Consider the following 22,032-nt stretch of genomic DNA (forward strand, 5'->3'; position numbering starts at 1 on the left):
TACTGAATAAACGGTGAGAGAACACTACCCTGACATGTCTACGAATATAAAAAGACAAACCGAGCACAACTATGCCTTCGACCAGTAAAAGTAAGAAGAAAAAGGGGATCTGAAAAAAGATACAGCCCAGGAAACGCACGCCAAATACAGCACCAAAGATCTCTGCTCCGACTCTTCTTGAAACAAGTCCCAATCCATAATCCATAATCAACCGGCCCCAGCACCCGATGTAAGAGCCACTCGCACATTCTCCTTGCCCAACGCCCTGCTCTTGCGACTATCGTGTTTCTGTATGAGCCTTGACCTGGCAGCCGCAGCACGCTCCGGAGACAGATACTCGCTCTGCAGATCGCTGAGCCCATACCGCTTGCCAACCCGCTCGCCACCTGCAATTGTCGATCCGGCATAGGCGCCGGTGCGGGAGGCGGGCGGCCCTGATATCGAATCCAGAGTTGACTTGATGGGTGATCTCTGGCGGTGGTGGGCGTATGTCTGGACCTGTCCCCGCTCGTCTGTCTCGGTCAGGTAGCGAGATCGGTAGGTGCGCTGGCCATCTTCTCCTGTATGCAGGTACTTGGCGCGGCCCTGGGAATGGGAATGGAGTTTCAGCGCCGCGGCATCGGGTGGTGATGACGGGGGCATTGCGGCGAGGTCAGCGTTGTGGTATGTGCGTGTCTGGTGAGGTTTTGGAAGGATTTCGTTCAGGTAGTGAGTGACCTCGTCGTCTTCGGCGGCAATCTCCCGCGCAGCGCGCCGGAAGTCGACTGCTCCTATCGTAGAATGACGGGTGAAACGGCCTTGGGAGCGTGGGCTTGGGCTGGGCGGTGCATCGAGGTCTTCGGTGGCGTCTTCTGAAATCTCCAGCATCGCATTGTGGCCGCCGAAATCTTGGACTTGGACGCCTGTGTAATTCTTCCGCGGGCTGAGGGAGTGCCGTCCCTCGGGCCGGAAAGAGTATTGCTCCGTCGCGGCAACTCTCAGCTTCAGCAGATCGATCTGGTTTTGCATGCACTGGCGCTCTTCATCGAACGTGATTCTCAGAGTCTCTTCGGACTTGCGATGCTCTTGTGTGGTCGTCCTGAGTCGGTCCCGGTATTCCTGGATCCGGGCTTCCAGCTTTGCCTCTCGGGATTTGAATTTGGATTCCTTGTCCTTACGTCGGCCTTCATAGCGCGACATCTCCTGCTTGACACGCGCTAGAGTCTGTTTGAGCTGAGTGTTCTCCTTCTCCAATTCCTGGGCTTTCTTTTCCGAACTTCGGGCCAGATCTTGGAGAGTGGTGAGGTCGGTTGGCTGGCATTTGATTTCCGCGAGCTTGGCGTTTGCTTGGTTCAAAGCAAGCTGGGTTTGACGTGATTCATCTGTTGAATTCCGTGGAGCCGGTTCGTCAGGCTCATCGACCATATCACCGCTGACCACGTTGTGTTGTTCAAGCAGTTTGCGGAGATCAGAGACTTGTTGTTTGTATTGCAATGCAAGAGCCGTTTGTTTGGTCAGGTCTTGAATCAAATGCTCCTTATCTGCCGGCGAGCCACTTTCCACCATGGTAGACGCAAGCTGTGATACCTGGCGTTCCATTTCATTGACTTTGTCCTCTTCTTCGCGAAGTTTATCTGCCAATCGCAGGGCCTCGGAGTCCTTCTTGCGCGCATAAGACTTAGCGATCGACCGGTAGTGGATCAATTTCTTGATTTCGCGATTGGTTCGGATGCGGTAGTTATCGAATTCCGTCTTCCAGTACTTGCCCGACTCTGAGCATGGCTCTTCCAGGTTGATCGTGATATCCTCATTGCTCGTGTCTTCTTTGGTTCGGGAACGCGTAGGGGATTTCGCGGGCGATGATTGCGGGGACTTGCCATTTTTGGACGCGTTGTCGCGTGCATTGAGTAGTGTTTGGGTCAGTTTGCTTCGCGGTTTTGAGCTTCCGTCTGATGAGCCTGACATCCACTGGATGCTAAGATTGCCCGACGGGTTGGGAGGCGTCTTGACCAGTTTGTTCGAGCTGCCATTCCTTTTGCCCTCGTTGTCGACAACACTTTCACCGAAAGAAACAGTCTTGCGCCGATTGGATATCGTGCCAGGTGTGACGAGGATGCTCTTCGTGGGAGAACCCGGGTTGATCGCGTCGCCATTCAATGCTTTGGAGCTTTCGTCTTCGACCACGTTGCGCGCGGGTGACGGTGCCGAATCACTTTTACTTCGTTGGTGACCAAGGGTTTTCTTTGGCTGTGACACGCGCTCCTCCTCCTCCTCTGCAGCGGGCGTGCCAAATAAGGCACTCTTGAACGCGCGGATCGCGAACACGGGAGCCGGGGTTTCGGGCGGCTCGAGCAGCCTCGAGTTGTCTGTAGAGGAAAATCGCGTCAGTGGGTCGCGTCGAGGAGAAGAATAGTCTGTAGAACCAACCTGGTTGCTCGGACCCAGTCATCCAGTCGAGCATTTTGACTAGGTGAGGTGAGGTAAGAGAGGCAAGCCACGAGTGTTTGTTTTGGCGGAAAAGCAGAAGCGCCGAGCGGCTTATCGATTAGGAGTCACGAGTCCAGGCGGGAACTATACCTACCTACACGCTGCCCAACATCTCGCCTATGATTGTATTTAACTAACGATCAAGTTTCTTCTCACATCGTGCCTATTATTGATCTGTGTCAGCTTCAATGCTGTCAGCTAAAATATATTGGCCTGGAAGATATAGCTTGTCAGATGTTCCAGGAATAAACAACCGCACCACTATCAAGACCATTTGGGAACTGGCTATAGCTGCCTGTGCCATCTACTATCATCAATCTTAATAGACGTCTCTTGTCCATTTCAAGCACAACCATGAAATGAAAATATACTATGTCACTATCACTAAGCTTCGTCCCCGCGGTTATCGATAAGCCACTGACCGCCTGTTTGTCTCCGCAGAAAATCAGAGGTCTTCTTGTCACGACAACACACCCTTGACCTTCCCCAATGCCCTTTATGCCGTGCGGCCAGGGACGTATGTAGCGCGGGCTGCGAAAGCACGCCTGGATGCTGCCACTATGCCTCCCAAGCACAAGAAGAAGCCCATCCGCGACAAGCAGGCCTCCTCTGATTCATCGACCTTGACGTCCCCCGTGCAGACCACAACCAATTACCGCGAAATCCACCAGAACGAAGTCGAGGCCTTGCAGTCCATATATGGCGATGACTATGAGCAGGTTGAGAACCGGCGCTCAGCATGGCAGGTAAGGCCCCCATGGCTTGCCCGTTGCGGGCACGACTGACGATGAAACATTTACAGCAATCCTCTGATGTGACATTTAAACTCCACCTGCGAGCCTCCTCCAACCCGGGTGTTTTCCTTGTCCTGCGGGTTGAGCTGCCCGCCACATATCCAAAAACAGTCCCCAATCTCTCGTTGGACAACCTGAACGATCTACGCGATGGAGCCCGTTCGAGAGTGCAGGAGATCATTCGGAACAAACCGAAGACACTTCTGGGAAGTGAAATGATCTATGAGCTGGCGGTGTCAATCCAAGATGTTTTGGAGGACGTCGCTCAGGCCCGAGAGCAGGACAAGGACCTACCAAGCCTCGAGGAAGAGCGAATGGAACAGGAAGCTGCCGCCATGCAACAAGCCGAGTTGGAAAAACAAGAGGAGCTCCGGAAGCAGGAAGCCGCAAATGCAGAAGAAGATCGCGCATTGCAGGAAATGATCCAGGATACAATTCGACAGCGGACCAAAGCGCGCAGTATGAGACGCAAGAGTCGAATCGGCGGAGTGGAATCGAATGAGGTCGGCGATATTACAGAAAGTACCCCTGGTGCCATCACCTTTGACCCACCGTTAGAGGTCAATGACACCGACGAACAGCCTATGGCCTTCCGCGCCGTGTATGGAAAATCCCTGCTGCAAAGCCGGCAATTCAAGAAGACGTTTATTGTGCGACCCGTCGTTTCCGAAAGCCGTTCCTGTGTGCCTCAGCTCGTCCTCAAAGAGATTATCGTGGACGAGAAGGGGTCAGACGCTTTGACATTCAGGGAGCAAGTGCGTGCCAGCGAGGATAAGCTAGAAGGACTGAAACGACTACGGCATCAGAACTTGGTTGAATTTGTGGGATTCAAGATTGACCGCCCGCCGACACCTTACGATTCACCTGATAACTCTTGGACCGTGTTTTTTCTCTTGGAATTTGCAAATAAAGGATCACTTTCTGAGCTCCTTGATATTGTTGGCACTGTGGCTGTTGAGATGCTCCGTGGCTGGATGATTCAACTTCTAGAGGCCCTGGAATTTTACCACCGCAGTGGCTTCGTCCATGGCAACATTCACTGTGGCCGCGTGATGCTCTTCAGAAATCCTTCTGGTGGAACCATCGTGAAGTTGCAATCCAGTATCGAAGAGGCTTTGCCAGAAAGCCCTGGCGCGAAGCGTTCGTTGACAACGTCCAAGTCGCCACTCTGGCTGCCTCCGGAGCTGACACAGGATGGTGCGTCGGCTACCATGAAGACGGACGTCTGGGACTTGGGTATCGTCCTGCTTCAAATGGGCTTTGGGAAGGATGTTCTCCAGCGGTATACCTCAGCCAACCAATTGATGGTGTCAATGGGACTCTCGCCGCCACTGCAAGATTTGCTCCGTGAATTCTTCCGTCCAGACCCACGCAAGCGTCCGACGGCATTCCAGTTGCTACCTTCTGAATTTTTCCGCGTGGATGCTCCTTTGACTATGCGGGATAGAGTTTCGAACTCAGTTTCACTACAGAGGCGGCCACGGCTGGACTCTCTCGGGGTTATGCCAAACTTTTCGCGATACCACCAAGACTTTGATGAAGCAGGGCAGCTGGGTCGTGGTGGCTTTGGACAAGTGGTGAAAGCGAGAAATAAGCTCGATGGCCGCTTTTACGCTGTTAAGAAGATTTCGCAAACCTCAGCTGCGGCATTAAAAGACACCCTATCGGAAATCATGCTTTTGTCCCGACTGAACCATCCCTACGTTGTGCGGTACTACACCGCATGGTTGGAAGAAGACTTCAATCAGATTGAAGAAGAGGCTATTTCCTCCACAGAAGGCGATCCTTTCGCTAGCCATGGCCGCCACGATTTCAGTACAGGCGGTCTTGACTTCATAAGTTCCAGTGGTTATCCCAAAATTGAATTCGCCGCTTCAGATAGTGAAGAGGAAAACGAAGGCACAATTTCTGAGCAAGGCACCGGAGAGACACCGGGAATTTCTACAGCTGGCACTGGACAAGGCGCCGAGCTCGCCCGTGTGAGATCTGGGTCTTATGTACGGCCCGTGCTAACGACACTCTACATCCAAATGGAGTACTGCGAGAGACATGTGAGATTTTTTGTTATGTGTTTGTGAACCTAAAGGCTAATATTTCTCCAGACCCTGCGCGACTTGATCAAGAATGGCTTGTATGACGATATTGATCGCTCCTGGCGTCTGTTTCGACAAATTCTTGATGGCTTGAGCCATATCCACAGCCATGGCATCATTCACCGTGATCTCAAACCAGACAATATTTTCATCGATGTAGCCAATAACCCTCGCATCGGAGATTTTGGTCTTGCTACTAGTGGTCAGTTCACAACCGCCGTTCGCTCATCTGCAGCGGCAGACTTCGAAGGGAATTTCACTCGCAGCCTTGGGACGACGTACTATGTTGCACCGGAGATGAAGTCTGGATTCTCCGGACACTACAACGAGAAAGTTGATGTAAGCTTTTTTCCCCAGTTCTTCCGATCTATGCTTATCCACTTTAGATGTTCTCGCTTGGTGTCATTTTCTTCGAAATGTGCCAGCCGCTGCCCACGAACATGGAACGTGACCAAACATTGCGCGCAATCAGAGAAAAGAACCATGTCTTACCAGCTACATTCCAAGATTCTGAAAAAGCAGTCCAGGGTCAAATCATAGAATCACTCTTGAGCCACAACCCGGATGAGCGTCCCTCGGCATCCGAGCTGCTTCGCGGGGGCAAGATCCCTCTCCAGGTAGAAGAAGAAACCTTCAGGAGAGCTATCGTGCATTTGTTGTCAGACCCGAACTCACCGGACTACAAGAAAATCCTCTCGGCCATATTCTCTCAATCTCCAAAGAAATTTGAAGACATTGCCTGGGACATGGATTCCCACAGTGCACCAGCAGCCAATGAGCTGCTTGTTCAAGGGCTTGTCAAAAAGAAACTGACTTCGATATTCCGAAGACACGGTGCTGTGGAATCACCCCGTCAAACGCTTTTCCCTCGGTCTCAGCATTATTCAGGTGGAGCTGTGCGACTGTTGGATTCAGCTGGCAATCTTCTACAATTACCCTTCGACTTGACAGTGCCGAACGCCCGCGCTATTCCGCGACAGGATCCATCATTGGAGAAGACTTTTGCTTTCGGCACAGTCTACAGAGAGTCTACTCATGGTAGTGAACCCAGATCTCACCGTGAAGTCGACTTTGACATCGTCTCCTACAACACACTGGATCTAGCACTGAAGGAGGCGGAGGTGATAAAAGTCCTGGATGAGGTCCTTGAAGAATTTCCACCGCTACGGTCTGCTCCAATGTGTTTCCTTGTCAATCACTCCGACCTGTTGCAACTGATTATGGAATTCTGTCGCATTACACCCTCTCAGATCCCGTTGGTCAAGGAAGTGATCAGCAAACTGAATGTTGGGAAATGGACGATGCAGAAGATCCGAAGCGAACTTCGATCTCCAGCCATTGGCGTTGCTTCAACTTCCTTGGACGATCTTGCTCGATTTGACTTCCGAGGTAAGCAGCCTTCTTAAGTGCTTCCCCTATCACTGCTCACACTACTTCAGACTCCCCGAAAGGAACCCAGAGGAAGCTCCAGACTATCATGGAGGGAACTGAATTTGCAGAGCGGATTGCTCCTATCTTCGCGCGACTGAATGTTCTCATGACCTACATCCAGTGCTTTGGTGTGAAGACAAAGGTCTACATCAATCCGCTCAGCAGCCTGCATGACAAGTTCTACGGAGGCAGTGTGCTTTTCCAGTTGATCTTTGACAGCAAGCGGCGAGATGTGTTCGCAGCGGGTGGTCGATATGATGGCCTGATAAAGGAGTTCGCACCCAAGGTCTTGTCCAGTCGCCCGCAGGCGCACGCAGTGGGATTCAACCTTAGCTCTGATCGTCTCGTATCCTCCATGACCGACTACATGAAAGTCAAAGCTCCGCCAAAAGATTCTGAAGCGGGTGCTGAGCTCTACTGGACAACCAGAAGGGTAAGTGATGCGCTAATATCTCCGCCCATTTACTAAGGGAAAAAACAGTGTGATGTACTCGTCGCCAGCTTCGACGCTACGGTCCTCCGCACAACGGGGGTGAAGCTGATCGAAGATCTCTGGACAAACAACATCAGCGCCGAATTGGCAGTAGATGCCTCATCTCTCGAAGAACTTCTGGCCAAATACAAAGACCATAATCACAGATGGATCGTCATCGCAAAACAAGACAGCAAAGAGCGTGGGTTCAAAGTTCGCAACCTGGTTCGCAAGGAGGAATTCGATATTCGCAGCGCAGAACTCGTGTCCTGGCTTCGCGCAGAGGTCCTTGCACGCCATCACCGCGAGGGAACAGTCGATCAACGCCAGTCTCGTCTGCCGAGCCAGCAGGATGCATTGGCATCGCATGAGAAGGCGAATGATGTGCGTATTCTCGTCCCACAGCACCGGAGCAAGAAGACCAACCGGAGGAACATCGTTGAGTCAGGTATTTCATTCCTTCCAATTCCGTTTCTCACAAGTCCTTCTAATGACCCGCCAGCCCTATTGAGTTCGCGCGAAGTCGCCGAAAACGCGCGTAACGGTCCCATCGCTGCTATCGACACCCGCGACGACGTCCTCAATTCTATCCGCGACACGCGCCTCGCCGACCCGGACAGCTGGCGCACTGTCATTCAGAATGCGCCGCTGACAGAACGCAAATATCTCAGCCAGGTTTACGAGCTGCTTACGGATCTAGCAGCCGAGAGCCGTGCTGGCGGGGAGAACAAGGAGAGCTACACAAACGCCTTTATCTACAACTACCGCACTGGTTCATGTGTGTATTATGACCTCGGATACAGTGGATGATTTCTTTTTGTTCGCATGCATGGGTGGATTGCATCTGTTACCTAGGTGGTCACCCGTGCTTCATACCTACTTTGTTCATAATTTCCCAACTCCGTGTTCGATTATAGTACATATGCAAGTATCAGATAGTAGTAATGTTGTTCTTCAAATATTTTAAGAGGTATCGCTAGTATTATACATGGAAATCACAGGCATCATTGTGAGTGAACACTCAGTCACTCTCATCGTCGCTTCCGTAGGCGACTAACGGTCCTCCAGCAGACTTGGGGGCAGACTGAGTCGTGACCGTTCCACCCGCAAGACCGCGCAACGCAGCGACAGCCGAGCTGGAGAAGATACCGCCGCTCTGAGATTCCGGTTCAGGAAGCGCGGCTTGTTGACCCGCATTTTCAATCATAAGCGGCTGCTCCGGCGCTTCTAATTGACCAGCCGCAGCCTTCGCATCCTCCAACTGCCGATTCCGAGCATGCCAGACGTCGTCCGGAACATCATAGCCCTGCAGGCCGAAACTGCCCTCAATCTTCTTCCTCTTCTTTGCATCCGGATCCCTCCCTTCAATCTCAGCCACAAATGCCTCTGGAAGTGCTCGCCGCACCGCCTCAGCAGCCTGTTCCTCTAGTCTGCGAGCATCGCGTTTCTGAGCCATCGGGTTCGGGTCAACAGTCGCCCAGCGCACGTTGAGAACCTCCTCGTGATCCATGCTCTGGTTACTCATTGCCTCCTTAGCAAATTGAGCGTTACTCTCATTTGTGCTGCAAACAAAGCTCATCAGCCCTTTCCCGTCCAAGATCAGCGATATCCGACTTACTAGGTTACGAAAGCCACTCCACGGCCCGTCAATACGCGTGTCCTCTCGATTTGTCCCCATGGGCTAAAATGCCTCGCCACTACTTCCTCGATATCATCCTAGTAAAGAATGAATTAGCTCTCTGATCACACAAAACTTGGAGAAGAGACAGCATACCGTAACGTGGATACGGCCAACGTAAAGCGTGCGATTCTGCCTGTCAAGTAGTTAGCACTTTTGCTCCCTATTACAGGAGTTTGAAGTGTAGAACGGTACCGCATAAAAGATCCAACGCCACCCATCTAATCAGAGAAGTCAGTTGTGATCAAAGGCACTTCGCGTAGGGGACTCACATCATCTCGGTAATCTGAGTGTTTGTCGCGGCCTGCCAAAGAATTAGCCCGTTTCCTTTCTAGCAGAAAGGTTCTGCAGGGGGGAAAACAATACCGAAGCAATCGACATTGGGATTGAAAATGTCCATGACAGTGGGCGCTCTATGAAGATACTGGCACTCCGCGCCGTTCGGGCAAGTCCCCCGGGCAAAGTGCAAACAAAAGAAAGACCCATTCACACGGTCTGCCCGAGTGTAGCCACTGTCTTGTGCGAGGTTGCATCTTCCCGGGGCGGGCGTGTTCGACTGGTTGTTCTCCCCCGGTTACCGCCTTCGTACTTCGAGTACCAGATGTTGAACATCGTCCCGGAATCCTGCTGCGGCTGAAGATTCTTGACGAAGGATGGGTCGACCTGCACGCGCGCTGGTCTTTTCTTGCGACGGATGAGTTTGGTCTTTTTGACTGGCTGGAGCTGTTGCTCTCCTTCTTGCGGCGGCGCGCCCTCGTCTGGAGGGGCGTTGGAGATGGGCGCCGATGACGGCTCGGCGACTGCGGTATCTGCCATGGTTGCGTGTGTTTTGTGTGGTCGGGAGTGAGTGAGGCAAGAAAGATGGGAGGTAGTTGGCTGCAGCTCGAGAAATCCGCGGTGCTTACATAATGCGCATGGAAACATTTTGTGGATCGACAAACGGACCTCTTCATCGTCCTGGCATTTACTTTCGGCTGTATTGACTTGCATCCTTGCAGAGTCCAGCACACGTAGTCAAGATGGTGAACATTACGGAGAAGATCAAGGAGTAGGTACCTCTCTGGAAGGACTCCTACAGGATAGCTACTAAGACGCTTAACAGGATCGAGGATGAGATGCGGAGGACGCAGAGTACGATACTCAATGATCCCAAGTACCCACGCGCTCTTACTGACCCGTTACGCTGCAGAGAACAAGGCGACAGAATATCATCTTGGTCTATTGAAAGGGTACTTACTCACTCGCCCACCTTTCGGGTTATCAATCGCAAACCAAAAGACACTAAGCTAACCAACTGATCAGAAAACTCGCCCGCCTAAGAGCGCAACTCCTCGAACCAGCAGCCGGCGCAGGTGCAGGCGGCGGCACAGGGTTTGACGTGAGCAAAAGCGGCGATGCGCGCGTCGCACTCGTCGGATTCCCATCTGTCGGCAAATCCACGTTCTTGTCCAAGATCACCAAGACCAAGAGCGAGGCTGCGTCGTACTCGTTCACCACGCTGACTGCCATTCCCGGTGTACTTGAGTATGGCGGTGCTGAGATCCAGATTCTGGATCTGCCGGGTATCATCGAAGGTGCCGCGGAGGGGAAGGGTCGTGGACGGCAGGTTATTTCTGCTGCGAAGGTGAGCAATAATATATCCCAAACAAATTTTAGAGGGGCCCAAGTGTGTTCTAACAGTTGCTACAGACCAGTGATCTCATCCTGATGATTCTGGATGCCACTAAGCGGGCAGAACAGCGGGCTCTGCTGGAAGCGGAGTTGGATGCCGTTGGGATTCGACTGAATAAGGAGCCTCCGTACGTTTTATCCCTCCCGACTCTTCTTTTAGGATATGCAGATGCTGACATGCTGCGCAGGAACATTTATCTGAAGCAGAAAAAGGCCGGCGGCATGAAAATCACTTTCCAGACCCCGCCCAAAAACCTGGACGAGAAAATGATCTACAATGTTCTTCGCGACTACAAGATGCTCAACTGCGAGGTTCTGGTGCGAGATGAGAACGGTATGTCATTTCCCGTCTGGATAGTGTCTCCGACATTAGTATTGACTGTATTCCCCGCAGCTACAATTGATGATTTCATCGACGTGATCATGAAAGATCACCGAAAATACATCCGCTGGTAAGCATCCACTCTCTGTACCTTCTAAAGACCTAAAGTCTGATATTCCATTCACAGCCTCTACGTCTACAACAAGATCGACAGCGTCAGTCTCGAGTTCCTGGACCAACTAGCCCGCGAGCCGTACACGGCCGTCATGAGCTGCGAGCTCGATCTCGGTGTCCAGGAGGTGGTTGAGCGGATCTGGAAGGAGTTGCGTCTGATGCGGCTGTACACGAAGCGGTATGATCCCAAATCTTACAAACGTTATATATGTGACGTGACTGACACGGAAATCTTCTGTGTATAGCAAAGGAGAAGAACCTGGCTTCGACGAAGCTCTGATCGTTCGCAGCAACTCCTCCATCGAGGACGTGTGCGACCAGATCCATCGCACGCTCAAGGATACGTTCAAGTATGCGCTTGTGTGGGGGGCGAGTGCGCGACATGTTCCGCAGCGGGTAGGATTGAGCCATGTCGTGGCGGATGAGGATGTGGTTTCCATCGTAGCGAAATAGATTGAACCAACCCGAGAGGGAGAGAGATGTGATGACGAATGATATGAATTGCCAATAAATACGGCCAAGACCCTTTTTTTTTTAATTCAAATTGATCTGGTCTTGAACAACTATGAACAAGCTAAGATAATGTAATATTCACCCGAAAGACACATAAGCAAAAAAGAACACAATCAAGACTCCATCCAAAACGTCATTGCATTTACGCAGCGGCAGCGGCAGCGGCGGCAGCAGCCACGTTCTGCATGCCGGTGGTGGGCTGCACGCCCACACGCTCCTTGGCCAGCAGGTCAACCAGCAGGGGGTCGGGACGGCTATCACGGGCCGGGTAGAGGCCAGACTGGTTGGCCTTGTACTTGCGCACGCTGTCGAGGTAGATGTCGAACAGGTACGACGAGTCAAGCGGGCCGCCCTTGGCCTCCGGGTGGAACTGGGTGCTGAAGATCGGACGGGACTTGTGGATCATGCCCTCGTTGCTCGAGTCGTTCAGGTTGGTGAAGTACGGCTTCCAGTCCGAGGGCAGAGTCGAGGCGTCGACCGCGTACCCGTGGTTCTGGCTGGTGATGTGGCAGCGACCCGTGCTCAGATCCAGGGCGGGGATGTTGTGAGCTCGATTACCATACTTGAGTTTGATGGTGCGCGCACCCGCAGCCAGAGCCAGCAGCTGGTGGCCCAGGCAGATACCGAAGATGGGGATCTGAGAGGTCTCCATCAGGCGCTGCAGGTGGTAGGTGGTGTCCTGGCAGTGAGTCGGGTCACCGGGGCCGTTGGAGATGAAGACGCCATCGAAGTGGTGGGCCACCTTGTGGATCGGATAGTCGAAGGGGAACACGGTGATGCTGGCGCCGCGGTTGACCAGGCTGCGCAGAATGTTTTCTTTGACACCGCAGTCGATGACGGCAACGTGGCACTGGGGGTCGGCGGCGCTCACGTGGAAGGGCTGCTTGGTGCTGACTTGGCGCACCAGGTGGATCTGCTCCGGGTCCGTGAAGGCCTCGTCCTCGTTGGCATCGTACTCCTCGCCGACGGTGATCCGAGCCAGGGAGGAACCCTGCTCACGGAGGTAGGTGACAATGGCACGGGTATCGACGCCGGAGATCGCGGGGACACCCTCACGGGCACACCACTGGCCCAGGCTCTCGACGGCGGTCCAGTGGCTGTATTGCTCAGCGACGTCGGCGACAACCACACCAGAAGCCTGCAGGTGCGGAGACTCGAAGTACTTCAAAAGACCGTTGGAGTCCTTCTCCGCAGACGGCACACCGTAGTTGCCAATAAGAGGCTGGGTAAAGACCAGGATCTGACCCCGGTACGACGGGTCGGTCAGAGACTCCGGGTAGCCGACCAGCGAGGTGGTGAAGACCGCCTCGCCAGAGATGTTGGAGCGGGCACCGAAGGACTTGCCCGTGAAAATGGGGCCGTCACGAATGGTAAAGGTGGCCGGTTCCAGGGGAGCACGCTGGCGAACAGTGGCCATGAAGCGGGACGCAACCGGCTGCTTCACGGTGGTGAAGGCGGCAGCCCTGGCAGGCGCCGCCTTGAATAAATGGGCGAACATTTTTGTTGTGTAGAGTTGATAGAGAGAGGAATTAAAAAGCGAATTGAGGGTTGTCAATTCAGTTCTTGGAGGCTTTCCAGAGGTGGTCTATCGGAGATGAGGTCAGTCAATGCCATCTCCGTGAGAAGGCGTGTCACATACCCGAGATGTAGTCCTGGGAGGTGAAGATCGAAGGTGCCAAACACATAAGCGCGACGGAAGGGTGACCAGTCAGCAGAAAAGAAGAAGTATGCCGCTTAGTAGGACATAGAGGTGAGCAATGGTGGAACAATTCTTGTAGAGTGGATAGTCCTGAGTTGATGGTTGGGGGGTAAAGAGAAGAAGAGGAAAGAAAAAGTTTTCCGGGCGGTCAAGTCAAGTGACTCAGTGCGACGATCGGGGGTCGCCTCACCGACTCTAGCGGCTCGGCCAATTAGAGGGCAGCGAGATCGGGGTTAGGTAATGCGCCACTCGAGGCACCAAGATAAGGCACCAAGCGCTCATTTGTCAGTTACTATCATGTCCAACGGAGGTCACCAGCAAGGCACCTAACTAGCAGGGCAGCTATGAACTGGGGGAACCAGATGGAGCTAATAGTTATCGCAGAAGGTGAAAGCAGCGCACTTGACGGGGCGTTTCTAAATCTGGATGGCCTAGATTCATTCCTAATCTGATCCTGTATAGGTCTAGCTAGACAATAATAACCAAGGAAGCAAAAACTCATACCTCTGATCAAAAACTAATATAGCTGTCATCTATATGGCACAGAATTCATTCATTCTTGACCGTTGTGACTCGGGCCGAGAAATGGATCCCGACATCCATCCATGAACTTCCCCTCGCCCCGCATTGACTCAAATTGTGCGCATTCAACGATTTCTATGGACAATGGAGAACGTCCAGGCCTATCATCTCTCGGTCTTCCCATACTCACTGGACACTCTGGAGGATGGCGGTAATCCAACCACCATCTTCCTCGGCGCTGATGACCTGAGCCCATCACAGATGCAGTCTCTGACCAAGAAGAATGGTCACGAGTGTGGTTTCGTGCTGTCTGGGCAAGCCGGAGAACACGCTGATTGCCACTTAACCCTAAGATATTGGGTCCCGAATCACGAAATGGAAATGTGCGGTCATGCTACCGTCGGTGCCATCTGGGTGATGGACCGTCTCGGATTGCTGCCTGCAACTGACACCCTTCGCATTTCGACTCGATCGGGCGTCGTCGAGGCCCAAGTGCTCAAGGGGGAAGACGGGTCACCGGCCGTTCGTGTATCTCAGCCGGCAGGCTCGGTCGAAGATTTACCTTCCGACCAGGTTCTCGACATTGCATCCTGCTTGGGCATCACCGAGGGTGACCTAGCGCCGAGTTACAAGGTACAAAACGGTCGTACATCGCGGACCAAGACATTAATTCCGTTGAAGAGCCGCGAGATTCTCGAGTGGCTGAATCCAAACCCGGACTTCGTTCGCGAAATATGTGAAAAGATTGACTCGACTGGGTTGTATCCTTATGCCGTCCTCGATGCCCAAGACCAACTCGTTGAGGCACGTCAATTTCCGAGATCGTCTGGCTATGCAGAAGATCCTGCAACTGGTATTGCGGCGGCTGCCCTCACTTTTGGTCTTCTAGACAATACTGTGTTCTCTCGGGAGACGACCAAACCCATACGTATTAGACAAGGATGGACTATGGGTAAACGGTCCGAAATTCAAGTCCATCTGAGACGGAATAGCGGTAAACTATCAGGTTGCTGGATATCCGGCAAAGTTAGACAGGCCACCGCCGAAGCTGTACGCGACACAGAAACTTCTATTGAGAGATAATTTCGAGGTAATAGAGGTCTATTAAGAAGAGAGAATAGCAGAAAAAACCGTAGGCTCTCGGCTCGGATGGTCAGTTTGTCATCGTGGCAAAGAAACGCAAGCGTTTCCATTGCAATGTTAGGAAGGCATCCTCTGGCAAAACGACGGAAACTGTCACCGGCCCTTCCAATAGCAACAGTCTTGCTTTCTATACTTCTAAATGGTCTGCGCCCTAACTGTGGTTCAGATGAAAGGGTGGGGCAATGGACTATATAATAAATCATAATGTGCCGGTGGAAAGTCACCGAACGGTTTCGGTGTGACAGAGAAATAATGGCCCGAAGTACTGGGCGGGTATAAATGAGACAAACAATAAGTAGCGTTGATGATGGAACTAACTAATGATGCATGTCTTACACTATCTCTGTTGTTGGGCCCTCTTGGGATCTCTCGGTTACGCCCTCACGCAAAAGCCTCTCGAGCAGCCGGGGTGCGGCGGGACTGGTCTGGTCGATCCAGACGGCCGCTGCAACGGCGACGGGCTCATCCACGACCCACCTCCCCGGGACCGCGAAGGATTTCAATTCGAGAATCCGTCGACCGACTGCGAGTACGTGACGCAGATGCGCATCTGGGACTCGTTCAAGGATCTGGAGAAGGACATGACCAAGCTATTCACGTTGATCCACAAGAATGTCAGCTTCACGGTGGTGGGACATCATCCAATTGCCGGCCACTACCATGACCTGATGCATTTCTACGTTAATGCCCTGCGTCGGGTGAGCGTGCTGTTTTTCGATCATGCAGATAAGTTCAAGATACATCCCCAGGCGATCCATGGCGGGTGCAATGATCGGTGGTCGGTGCAGGAAGTGAATTTTCGGGGAGTGATGAATTCTGGTAAGATATATTATACTCTCTGTAGAGAGCAGCGTTGCTTACAGTCAATGAACAATAGGGGATGATTTCGACATCGTCAACGTGTGGGTGACTCGCTGGGGTCATCACGGCCAGATGGTTGAGATTCGGACATACATCGATGCTGCTCGGATCATGGAGGCGCTGCACAAGAACGAGATCTGGTGGAATGGGACGACGTTCCGCGACAATCTGCAGTATATGCCGGGGCCAGCGGGGATGCCGGATATGAAGGAGTTAGAGAAGTTGATGGGATATCCAAATGGCAGCAAGTATGAAGAGTAGTCAAGAAACAGTGTTTAAACCCTATAAATAAATAATGTGTGGGCCTTATTATGTGACAGTCGGAAACCGTTGATCCGATACAACACAGAGCTACCGATATATAAGCTCCATTACTCTTCTCTTATGGTAATTATATTCTACGTAGATGATGGCCTTGGCCTGCTGTAAAGCCATCAAGCGAAATGCGGGGACGGGCCGGTTTCTCCAACTCCAACTCCGCCATGACTGACTCCACGCCGCCGCGCAAGCGTTCGCGCGCCGCCTGCGTCTCCTGTCAGGCCCGCAAGCGTAAATGCTCGGGCGACCAGCCATGCTCAACTTGCGCCCAAGCTGGCGTCGAATGCATCTACAGCACCGTGCCCAAGAAGCGCGCCCGATCGAACAGTCTGTACCGTCCAAGCCTCTCTGCGCCCGACGACCAACGACCAGCCCTGGATGGCTATTCTGCACTCCAAACTCGAGCAACAGGCAAAAGTTACTCGCTCGAGGCCAATTCCGGCGCCGCGTTTGTGCGAAAGCTAGGGCTGCGAATTGACCCGGCGCACGCGCCGCGCCTGCATCTTTTCGCATGGAACGTCGGCGAGCGGCGGCGGTCACCCGGACTGTCCGTTTCGGCGCCGACACCGTCGACCATCACCAAGATTGTTTCACAAGAAGAGATGCAGCGCTTGACCGGGGTTTTCTTCGACAAGATCCATTCATGCTACAACTTCCTGGAAAAGGAGACTGTCTCCGCCCTGATCGCAAAGCGATGGTCCATTGACTCGCCAGATCAATCCTATGATGCGGTATTATGCGGCGTCGCAGCCTTGGGACATCTCTTCTCACAACGCGAGATAGTAGCAACAGAACTACAGCTCGTGGAGGCAGCGCGCATCCTCCTGGAGAAGAGCGTCTTGTCCGCCGAGACCCCTTCCGTGGACACTGTATCAGGCTGGGTCCTCCGCGCCGCGTATCTTCGCATGACTGCCCCTCCGCATGCAGCCTGGATGGTCAGTTGCACACTGATGCACCTCGTCGAAGCCGCTGGTCTCCATCTCGAACCCCAGGACCGCGAGGCAGCAGGACTCCTCGCCACTCGCCCCAACGGCGACAGCACCGCCTCCAGCAACCAGGAGACCCGCCGGCGGCTGTTCGGCATGGCACGTCACCTCAACACCTGGATCTCATTTGACCTCGGCCGCTCGCGCATCGTCCTCCACGGCGCCACGGCTCTCCCCCCAACCCCCGCGGCCCACCAATGGCAGCACCCCAAGGCGCACGCGCAGACCTCTTCCATCTCCTCCCCCTCTCTGAAAGCCTCGACCCAACCGGCCCAGCACCGCAGGATCTCCCAGAACTCGAGACAGCCCTCACCGCAGTGCTCGATCTCGTTTACCCCGGCCCATCCCTAATCCTAGTGCAATGCAACCTAATGCTCTGCATCTACCGGCGCCTGCGTGCTCTAAACGCTCACGCACTATTATCCGGTCAATTACTCGACCGCGTACTCGCACTAGCTAGGCGCGCCCTCCACGCAGCGAGGGGAATGGTCGCCTCCAACTGTCCGTGGCACCAGGTCGCCAACGTTCCCTTCCAGATTGTCTGCACGCTGCTGGCCATTGATAACCGCGCAGCTCTCGATCTTCTTCCCGATGCGATGCGCACCCTCCGCGAGGTTCTAGCTGCTTATGACACACCGGTCATGCGCGAGGCTTATTCGACTGCTTATCTGCTCATCGCCATGCATCAGCGGCGCAAGGAAGACGATACGCATGCTCTAGCTGAGGTGTTGCGTGTTAATGCTGCCGCTGCGGCTGCGCCTCCTACCGCAACCACTGGCAACACTACGGCAGACCAGGATGTATCCTGTGAACCGGCCGCGCAGCCTCAGCCTCAACTACTTCAGCAGCCACCTCAAATATCTGAGCCCAATGGCCCGGTCTCTGATGCAGAGCTCTCCTGGCTGGGCGATCTGGTTATCGATATGCCTAGTCTCCAGAATTTCGATCTGGATCAGTTCCTCATGACGGATGTGCCTTGGCCACTGCCTGAGATGGGCATATAAGGAGATTCCATATTTAGAAGAAGATTCAGCTGCTGTTCCAAGTAACTCATGCTGGAATTTGGATTGAACATTCCAATAATGTGATGGGCAGAACACCTATGACCCAATTATGTTGCGAAACTAGCGTGAACTATGTAGCCAACGACCCAGTTAAATGTCTAACCATGAAATGTCCCCAACTCCCAACTTCCTAACCATCTCTCACCCTTCCATGAAGTGAGACCCATCGTTTGTTGTCCAATGATGCATAGAGAATTTCTTGCGTACCTTCTAGAATTTGTCCGCGTAGTAACGAAACTTCCACATGGAATGTTCATTACGGCCTCAATTCTTAGAAACAGCAAAGGGACAGCCACCTCGGTCCGCCTTAATCAACCTCCTTGTTCCTTTATCGCATTCTTCCAGGCCCTTCCCAATCATATTCATCGGTCCAACCTCCTCGATCAGATAGCCTTGCGGCATAAATCCCTCGGACGGATAACCCGCGCCAACAAGGCGTCGCAGGATGGCTTTAAGACCCCAACGGTGGGTAAAGGAGTCCGATACATACCTTTATTCCTCGAAAAACGACAATCAGCAGGCTGTCACCAGCAAGAAGGGGTATCTTCCCGTAGCACAATGTGATGAGGTTGCACTTACCATGGCTCAGAGTCATAGACTTCCATGTGATACCGCCCCGTCTTTGGGTCTTTGTCTTCCGACAAAACGCGCAACCGCGTAAATCTAGGCAAAGCAACATAGCGAAGGAAGATTTTGCGGCAAGCGAAAGCCGATTGGACAATCGCAGTGAAGTACCAAGGACTAGGGGGATACCTAGAGGATAGCAATCTTCGTTTAGTATCGGAACTTGCTAGCTAGCCATGGGGGTTTGTCCTGGTGTTTGGACTTGCGACAGGGTAGTGCTCACATAATCGCCTCCCTCAATCGATCGTCCATCATGGCCGTGACGAACTGCTTCCCTGCGTTTTGCAAGAAGGTTGGCAGGCCATAAACGAATAGCGCTGTTGTCTCGTTCGCTGTCTTGTGACTCATAAGATCCGGCACCATATTGATTTTCTCATAAGCTTCGGCCCAGACTTCAACCTCGTGGAGCCAGTGAATGCCATTCTTCCAGCCTGTTCTTGCGGAAGGAAGATCGTCATACGATATTTCCATGGCGTCGCCGATGGATTTCCAGAACACGCCACTATCACGAGCCACGGGTTACTAAGAGTTAAAAGGAAAGAGATTCGATGTAGACTTACAAAGCGCATTGTTCCATCTCATTAAGTGACCGCCACTCATAACGTTGGATCCATTTACCCGGCTCTAGCGCAAACAAAGACAGTGTATAGAGCAGGTCATCGTTGCTGATTTTTCCGGCTTTCTGGTAGTTGCTGCAAATGTATTATTAGCCTAATGACCCATCATAGTAGTATGCCTATGAAACACTGTACCTGTGTTGCCAATTCATCCTCGCAATTGCAGCGTTTGCCCGTTCCGAACTTGGTGGTGAGGTCAGGAATTCGAGTATGAGAACACCAGTATCTGCCGATCGCTTCATGAGCTTTAGTATATGCCATGAACATTGTGAAAGACGATGGGTAACTTTACCTTGCCAGCGTTTGCTTTGTCCGACAGTTGTCTGGTCTGCACCAATAACTTACTGATGCTCGGGATACCGTATGTTCTGAAAACGAGATGAGAATCATTGCAAGAGGAATCAGTTGCGACAGGGAAATAAGCAACAAAATGCCCTCATACCTGAATAGAGCGTACCCCAGCGCCTTTGCCGCTGTGTATGGAAATTCGAGCTGAAAGATATCCCGTTGGATTTCGTACGCATGGTCATTTGTCATATTGGCAAGACTTTCTATACTCCTGTACGGATAACTTTTCATCATACGTTTAACACGCAAGAATCGAAGCGTCCTCTGAAGCAGAAAATATATGGCAGTTGTTCCGAGGACAATGGCCTTCGGATGGAGCGACAGCGGTTGTGGCACTGAGCCAAGGAGGTATTCGACAACGGTTTGCATTGTCTCTCACAAGTCGAAATCCCGTGTCTAGAAAACGAGGTGTCTCGGGATGAAGCTAGCACGGAAATTGGTTGATTATACCGATTCCACAGTGAGAGTTGAAGAACAAGGTTCTGGAAAATCAATGGACTAATTGTAGAGTAGGATAACGAAAAACAACGGCATTATATAGTTCCAGTCTAGTACCCCTAGTTGATATTCTCACGTGGAAGGGATCTTCCTCCGTCATCCCTAAGATGGATTTGCAAACGCCACAACGGAGATTACAAAGAGAATTTCTCTTATAATATGTAACTTATGCAATGTGGACATGATGACTGTGTGTGGTATTTTGATATTTAGACTGCCTGGCCCACATGCTCGGCACGGCATGTGGAGTTGCATAGGGATGAAAAGCACTAACCCGAAGTTTGCGAGTCAGGAAAGTCGACGTCGCAAAAGTGGGGACCGGCACAATTGCAATCCCGATTCCGTTCCGCTTATCTACACACGTTCGACACCCCACCACCGCCCACATCCGCGCTAAGAGAACCATACTAGTGAATTGCTGGCGTACCTATGCGCATGCTGGCGTACCTATGCGCATGCGACGCGGATTTCTGTTCTTTTTACTCTTTTCCACTACCATTTCTTAATTAGACATGGCAAAAACCAAGGGAGCTGATCTCTCTGAATCTCAATCCCGAACCTCCGGCAAATAAGGTTAACCTTTTTTTATCGGGACTAATCTACCATGTTCCCAAAAGGCATTCTCCATTTATAAGCCAAGTTAACTAGTTCCGCACTGACATGGATCAATTGTTCCTCCATGGTCATTGATAAAAAAGGTGGCTTTCCCTGTCACATTTATTTATTCAGTCCCGTGCCTCCCTCTGTTTTATTCGATAGAATAAAGCCCTTTGAGAACCCCCCTGCGGTGTATACTTTCACTCTGCTAGACGATGTGGAAAGATCGCCTCATACGCCACATACTTTCATTTCAGCAACGCTTTTCGTTCAGGGACAATAGAGTTCCCGTCGCAGCTGCGGTCGGCATTGCCACAGGCTCATTGGTGGCCGGCATGTGGGTGGTTCGCGATTATCAACGTTGGCGGTCCTTTGGCGTCGGCGGGAGCCCGCCTAATCCATTCGGCTACTCTCGAAGCTTGCTTCTTGGCCTCATCAACAAGATTACATTCTACAATACTCGAGATACTTCGTCACTCTCTGCAACAAACTCCCCGAGACTGATACCGGATGACGAACTGCCGACACGACAAGGACCAGCTGTCCGGATCCTTTTCCCGCCTTTGCCTCATCGGCAGGCTCCTGAAGAGCTGTCTAGTAATCTCCAGGACAAACTCCACGCCTTGATCCCCACCCTGGGATCGTCGCGTCCTGACCTTTTTGAGATCCGAACTAGTCAAACCGAAGGAGGCACTACATCCGCACTCTATGCTCGTGCTGACAATCCCAAACTGAATCCTGTTGCCAAAAAGCCGGTTTTTACATTAGATAAAGAGATTGCACATGTCCATCCGCAAGATAACTCTCTACATGTGTGGTTAAGTGAGGCGGACGCAAAGGCGATTATCGAAAAGGGCTGGGGTGAACGATTCGTGGTTAGCCTTGCGCCAAAGGGGTTCGTTATGGTGTATGCCCCCAGGAACGAGGATGAGTTGAGGACAGTGGAATGTATTGTGAACGGGGCAGCAAAGTGGATTTCCGGTGCCTATGGCCTGTAGTAATAACGTGGGATAAATTAGGACTGCGTATTTGAAGACAATTTTCCGCTTTGAACTCATTGAATGGATATGGTATCTTTCTCCAAGGTCCATAGTCGGTTAATGTTGAAATGAAGGCCTGTTTGATTACCCACGATGGGAGG

The 22,032-nt window shown here is 52.3% G+C and overlaps 12 protein-coding genes across 12 annotated transcripts; 7 read left to right on the top strand and 5 right to left on the bottom strand.

The window, feature by feature from the left end:
• Positions 1-207: 207 nt before the first annotated feature.
• On the bottom strand, positions 208-2,440 carry N7510_003032 (uncharacterized protein; the record flags this gene model as incomplete). The annotated part of the gene is made up of 2 exons (XM_056974959.1): positions 208-2,345; positions 2,407-2,440. 2 exons carry the CDS (start codon positions 2,438-2,440, stop codon positions 208-210), a joined length of 2,172 nt encoding a protein of 723 aa, XP_056834915.1.
• Positions 2,441-3,026: 586 nt separating this feature from the next.
• Positions 3,027-8,066, top strand: cpcC (putative protein kinase (Gcn2); the record flags this gene model as incomplete). Its single annotated transcript, XM_056974960.1, has 6 exons — positions 3,027-3,212; positions 3,269-5,311; positions 5,363-5,692; positions 5,740-6,742; positions 6,793-7,217; positions 7,266-8,066. The coding sequence occupies 6 exons, from the start codon at positions 3,027-3,029 to the stop codon at positions 8,064-8,066; spliced, it is 4,788 nt and encodes a 1,595-aa protein (XP_056834916.1).
• Positions 8,067-8,277: 211 nt separating this feature from the next.
• On the bottom strand, positions 8,278-9,750 carry cwc2 (active spliceosome conformation promoter CWC2; the record flags this gene model as incomplete). The annotated part of the gene is made up of 7 exons (XM_056974961.1): positions 8,278-8,818; positions 8,875-8,972; positions 9,031-9,070; positions 9,130-9,155; positions 9,207-9,238; positions 9,301-9,429; positions 9,513-9,750. 7 exons carry the CDS (start codon positions 9,748-9,750, stop codon positions 8,278-8,280), a joined length of 1,104 nt encoding a protein of 367 aa, XP_056834917.1.
• A 203-nt stretch (positions 9,751-9,953) lies between these two features.
• On the top strand, positions 9,954-11,554 carry N7510_003035 (uncharacterized protein; the record flags this gene model as incomplete). The annotated part of the gene is made up of 8 exons (XM_056974962.1): positions 9,954-9,982; positions 10,037-10,065; positions 10,124-10,163; positions 10,237-10,558; positions 10,624-10,939; positions 11,000-11,057; positions 11,115-11,279; positions 11,347-11,554. 8 exons carry the CDS (start codon positions 9,954-9,956, stop codon positions 11,552-11,554), a joined length of 1,167 nt encoding a protein of 388 aa, XP_056834918.1.
• A 202-nt stretch (positions 11,555-11,756) lies between these two features.
• Positions 11,757-13,112, bottom strand: cpa1 (carbamoyl-phosphate synthase (glutamine-hydrolyzing) CPA1; the record flags this gene model as incomplete). The annotated part of the gene is made up of 1 exon (XM_056974963.1): positions 11,757-13,112. One exon carries the CDS (start codon positions 13,110-13,112, stop codon positions 11,757-11,759), a length of 1,356 nt encoding a protein of 451 aa, XP_056834919.1.
• Positions 13,113-13,979: 867 nt separating this feature from the next.
• On the top strand, positions 13,980-14,918 carry N7510_003037 (PhzF family phenazine biosynthesis protein; the record flags this gene model as incomplete). The annotated part of the gene is made up of 1 exon (XM_056974964.1): positions 13,980-14,918. One exon carries the CDS (start codon positions 13,980-13,982, stop codon positions 14,916-14,918), a length of 939 nt encoding a protein of 312 aa, XP_056834920.1.
• A 380-nt stretch (positions 14,919-15,298) lies between these two features.
• N7510_003038 (nuclear transport factor 2 family protein) lies at positions 15,299-16,100 on the top strand (the record flags this gene model as incomplete). Its single annotated transcript, XM_056974965.1, has 2 exons — positions 15,299-15,797; positions 15,856-16,100. The coding sequence occupies 2 exons, from the start codon at positions 15,299-15,301 to the stop codon at positions 16,098-16,100; spliced, it is 744 nt and encodes a 247-aa protein (XP_056834921.1).
• Positions 16,101-16,321: 221 nt separating this feature from the next.
• N7510_003039 (C6 transcription factor) lies at positions 16,322-17,494 on the top strand (the record flags this gene model as incomplete). The annotated part of the gene is made up of 1 exon (XM_056974966.1): positions 16,322-17,494. One exon carries the CDS (start codon positions 16,322-16,324, stop codon positions 17,492-17,494), a length of 1,173 nt encoding a protein of 390 aa, XP_056834922.1.
• Positions 17,495-17,514: 20 nt separating this feature from the next.
• On the top strand, positions 17,515-18,147 carry N7510_003040 (uncharacterized protein; the record flags this gene model as incomplete). The annotated part of the gene is made up of 1 exon (XM_056974967.1): positions 17,515-18,147. One exon carries the CDS (start codon positions 17,515-17,517, stop codon positions 18,145-18,147), a length of 633 nt encoding a protein of 210 aa, XP_056834923.1.
• A 324-nt stretch (positions 18,148-18,471) lies between these two features.
• On the bottom strand, positions 18,472-18,812 carry N7510_003041 (uncharacterized protein; the record flags this gene model as incomplete). The annotated part of the gene is made up of 2 exons (XM_056974968.1): positions 18,472-18,697; positions 18,787-18,812. The coding sequence occupies 2 exons, from the start codon at positions 18,810-18,812 to the stop codon at positions 18,472-18,474; spliced, it is 252 nt and encodes an 83-aa protein (XP_056834924.1).
• A 238-nt stretch (positions 18,813-19,050) lies between these two features.
• N7510_003042 (uncharacterized protein) lies at positions 19,051-20,165 on the bottom strand (the record flags this gene model as incomplete). Its single annotated transcript, XM_056974969.1, has 4 exons — positions 19,051-19,333; positions 19,392-19,513; positions 19,584-19,693; positions 19,790-20,165. The coding sequence occupies 4 exons, from the start codon at positions 20,163-20,165 to the stop codon at positions 19,051-19,053; spliced, it is 891 nt and encodes a 296-aa protein (XP_056834925.1).
• A 941-nt stretch (positions 20,166-21,106) lies between these two features.
• On the top strand, positions 21,107-21,889 carry N7510_003043 (uncharacterized protein; the record flags this gene model as incomplete). Its single annotated transcript, XM_056974970.1, has 1 exon — positions 21,107-21,889. One exon carries the CDS (start codon positions 21,107-21,109, stop codon positions 21,887-21,889), a length of 783 nt encoding a protein of 260 aa, XP_056834926.1.
• Positions 21,890-22,032: the final 143 nt, after the last annotated feature.

This window comes from Penicillium lagena (assembly GCF_028827675.1).
Source record: "Penicillium lagena strain IBT 129212 chromosome Unknown utg000002l_segment0_segment0, whole genome shotgun sequence".
Lineage (NCBI taxonomy): Eukaryota > Fungi > Ascomycota > Eurotiomycetes > Eurotiales > Aspergillaceae > Penicillium > Penicillium lagena.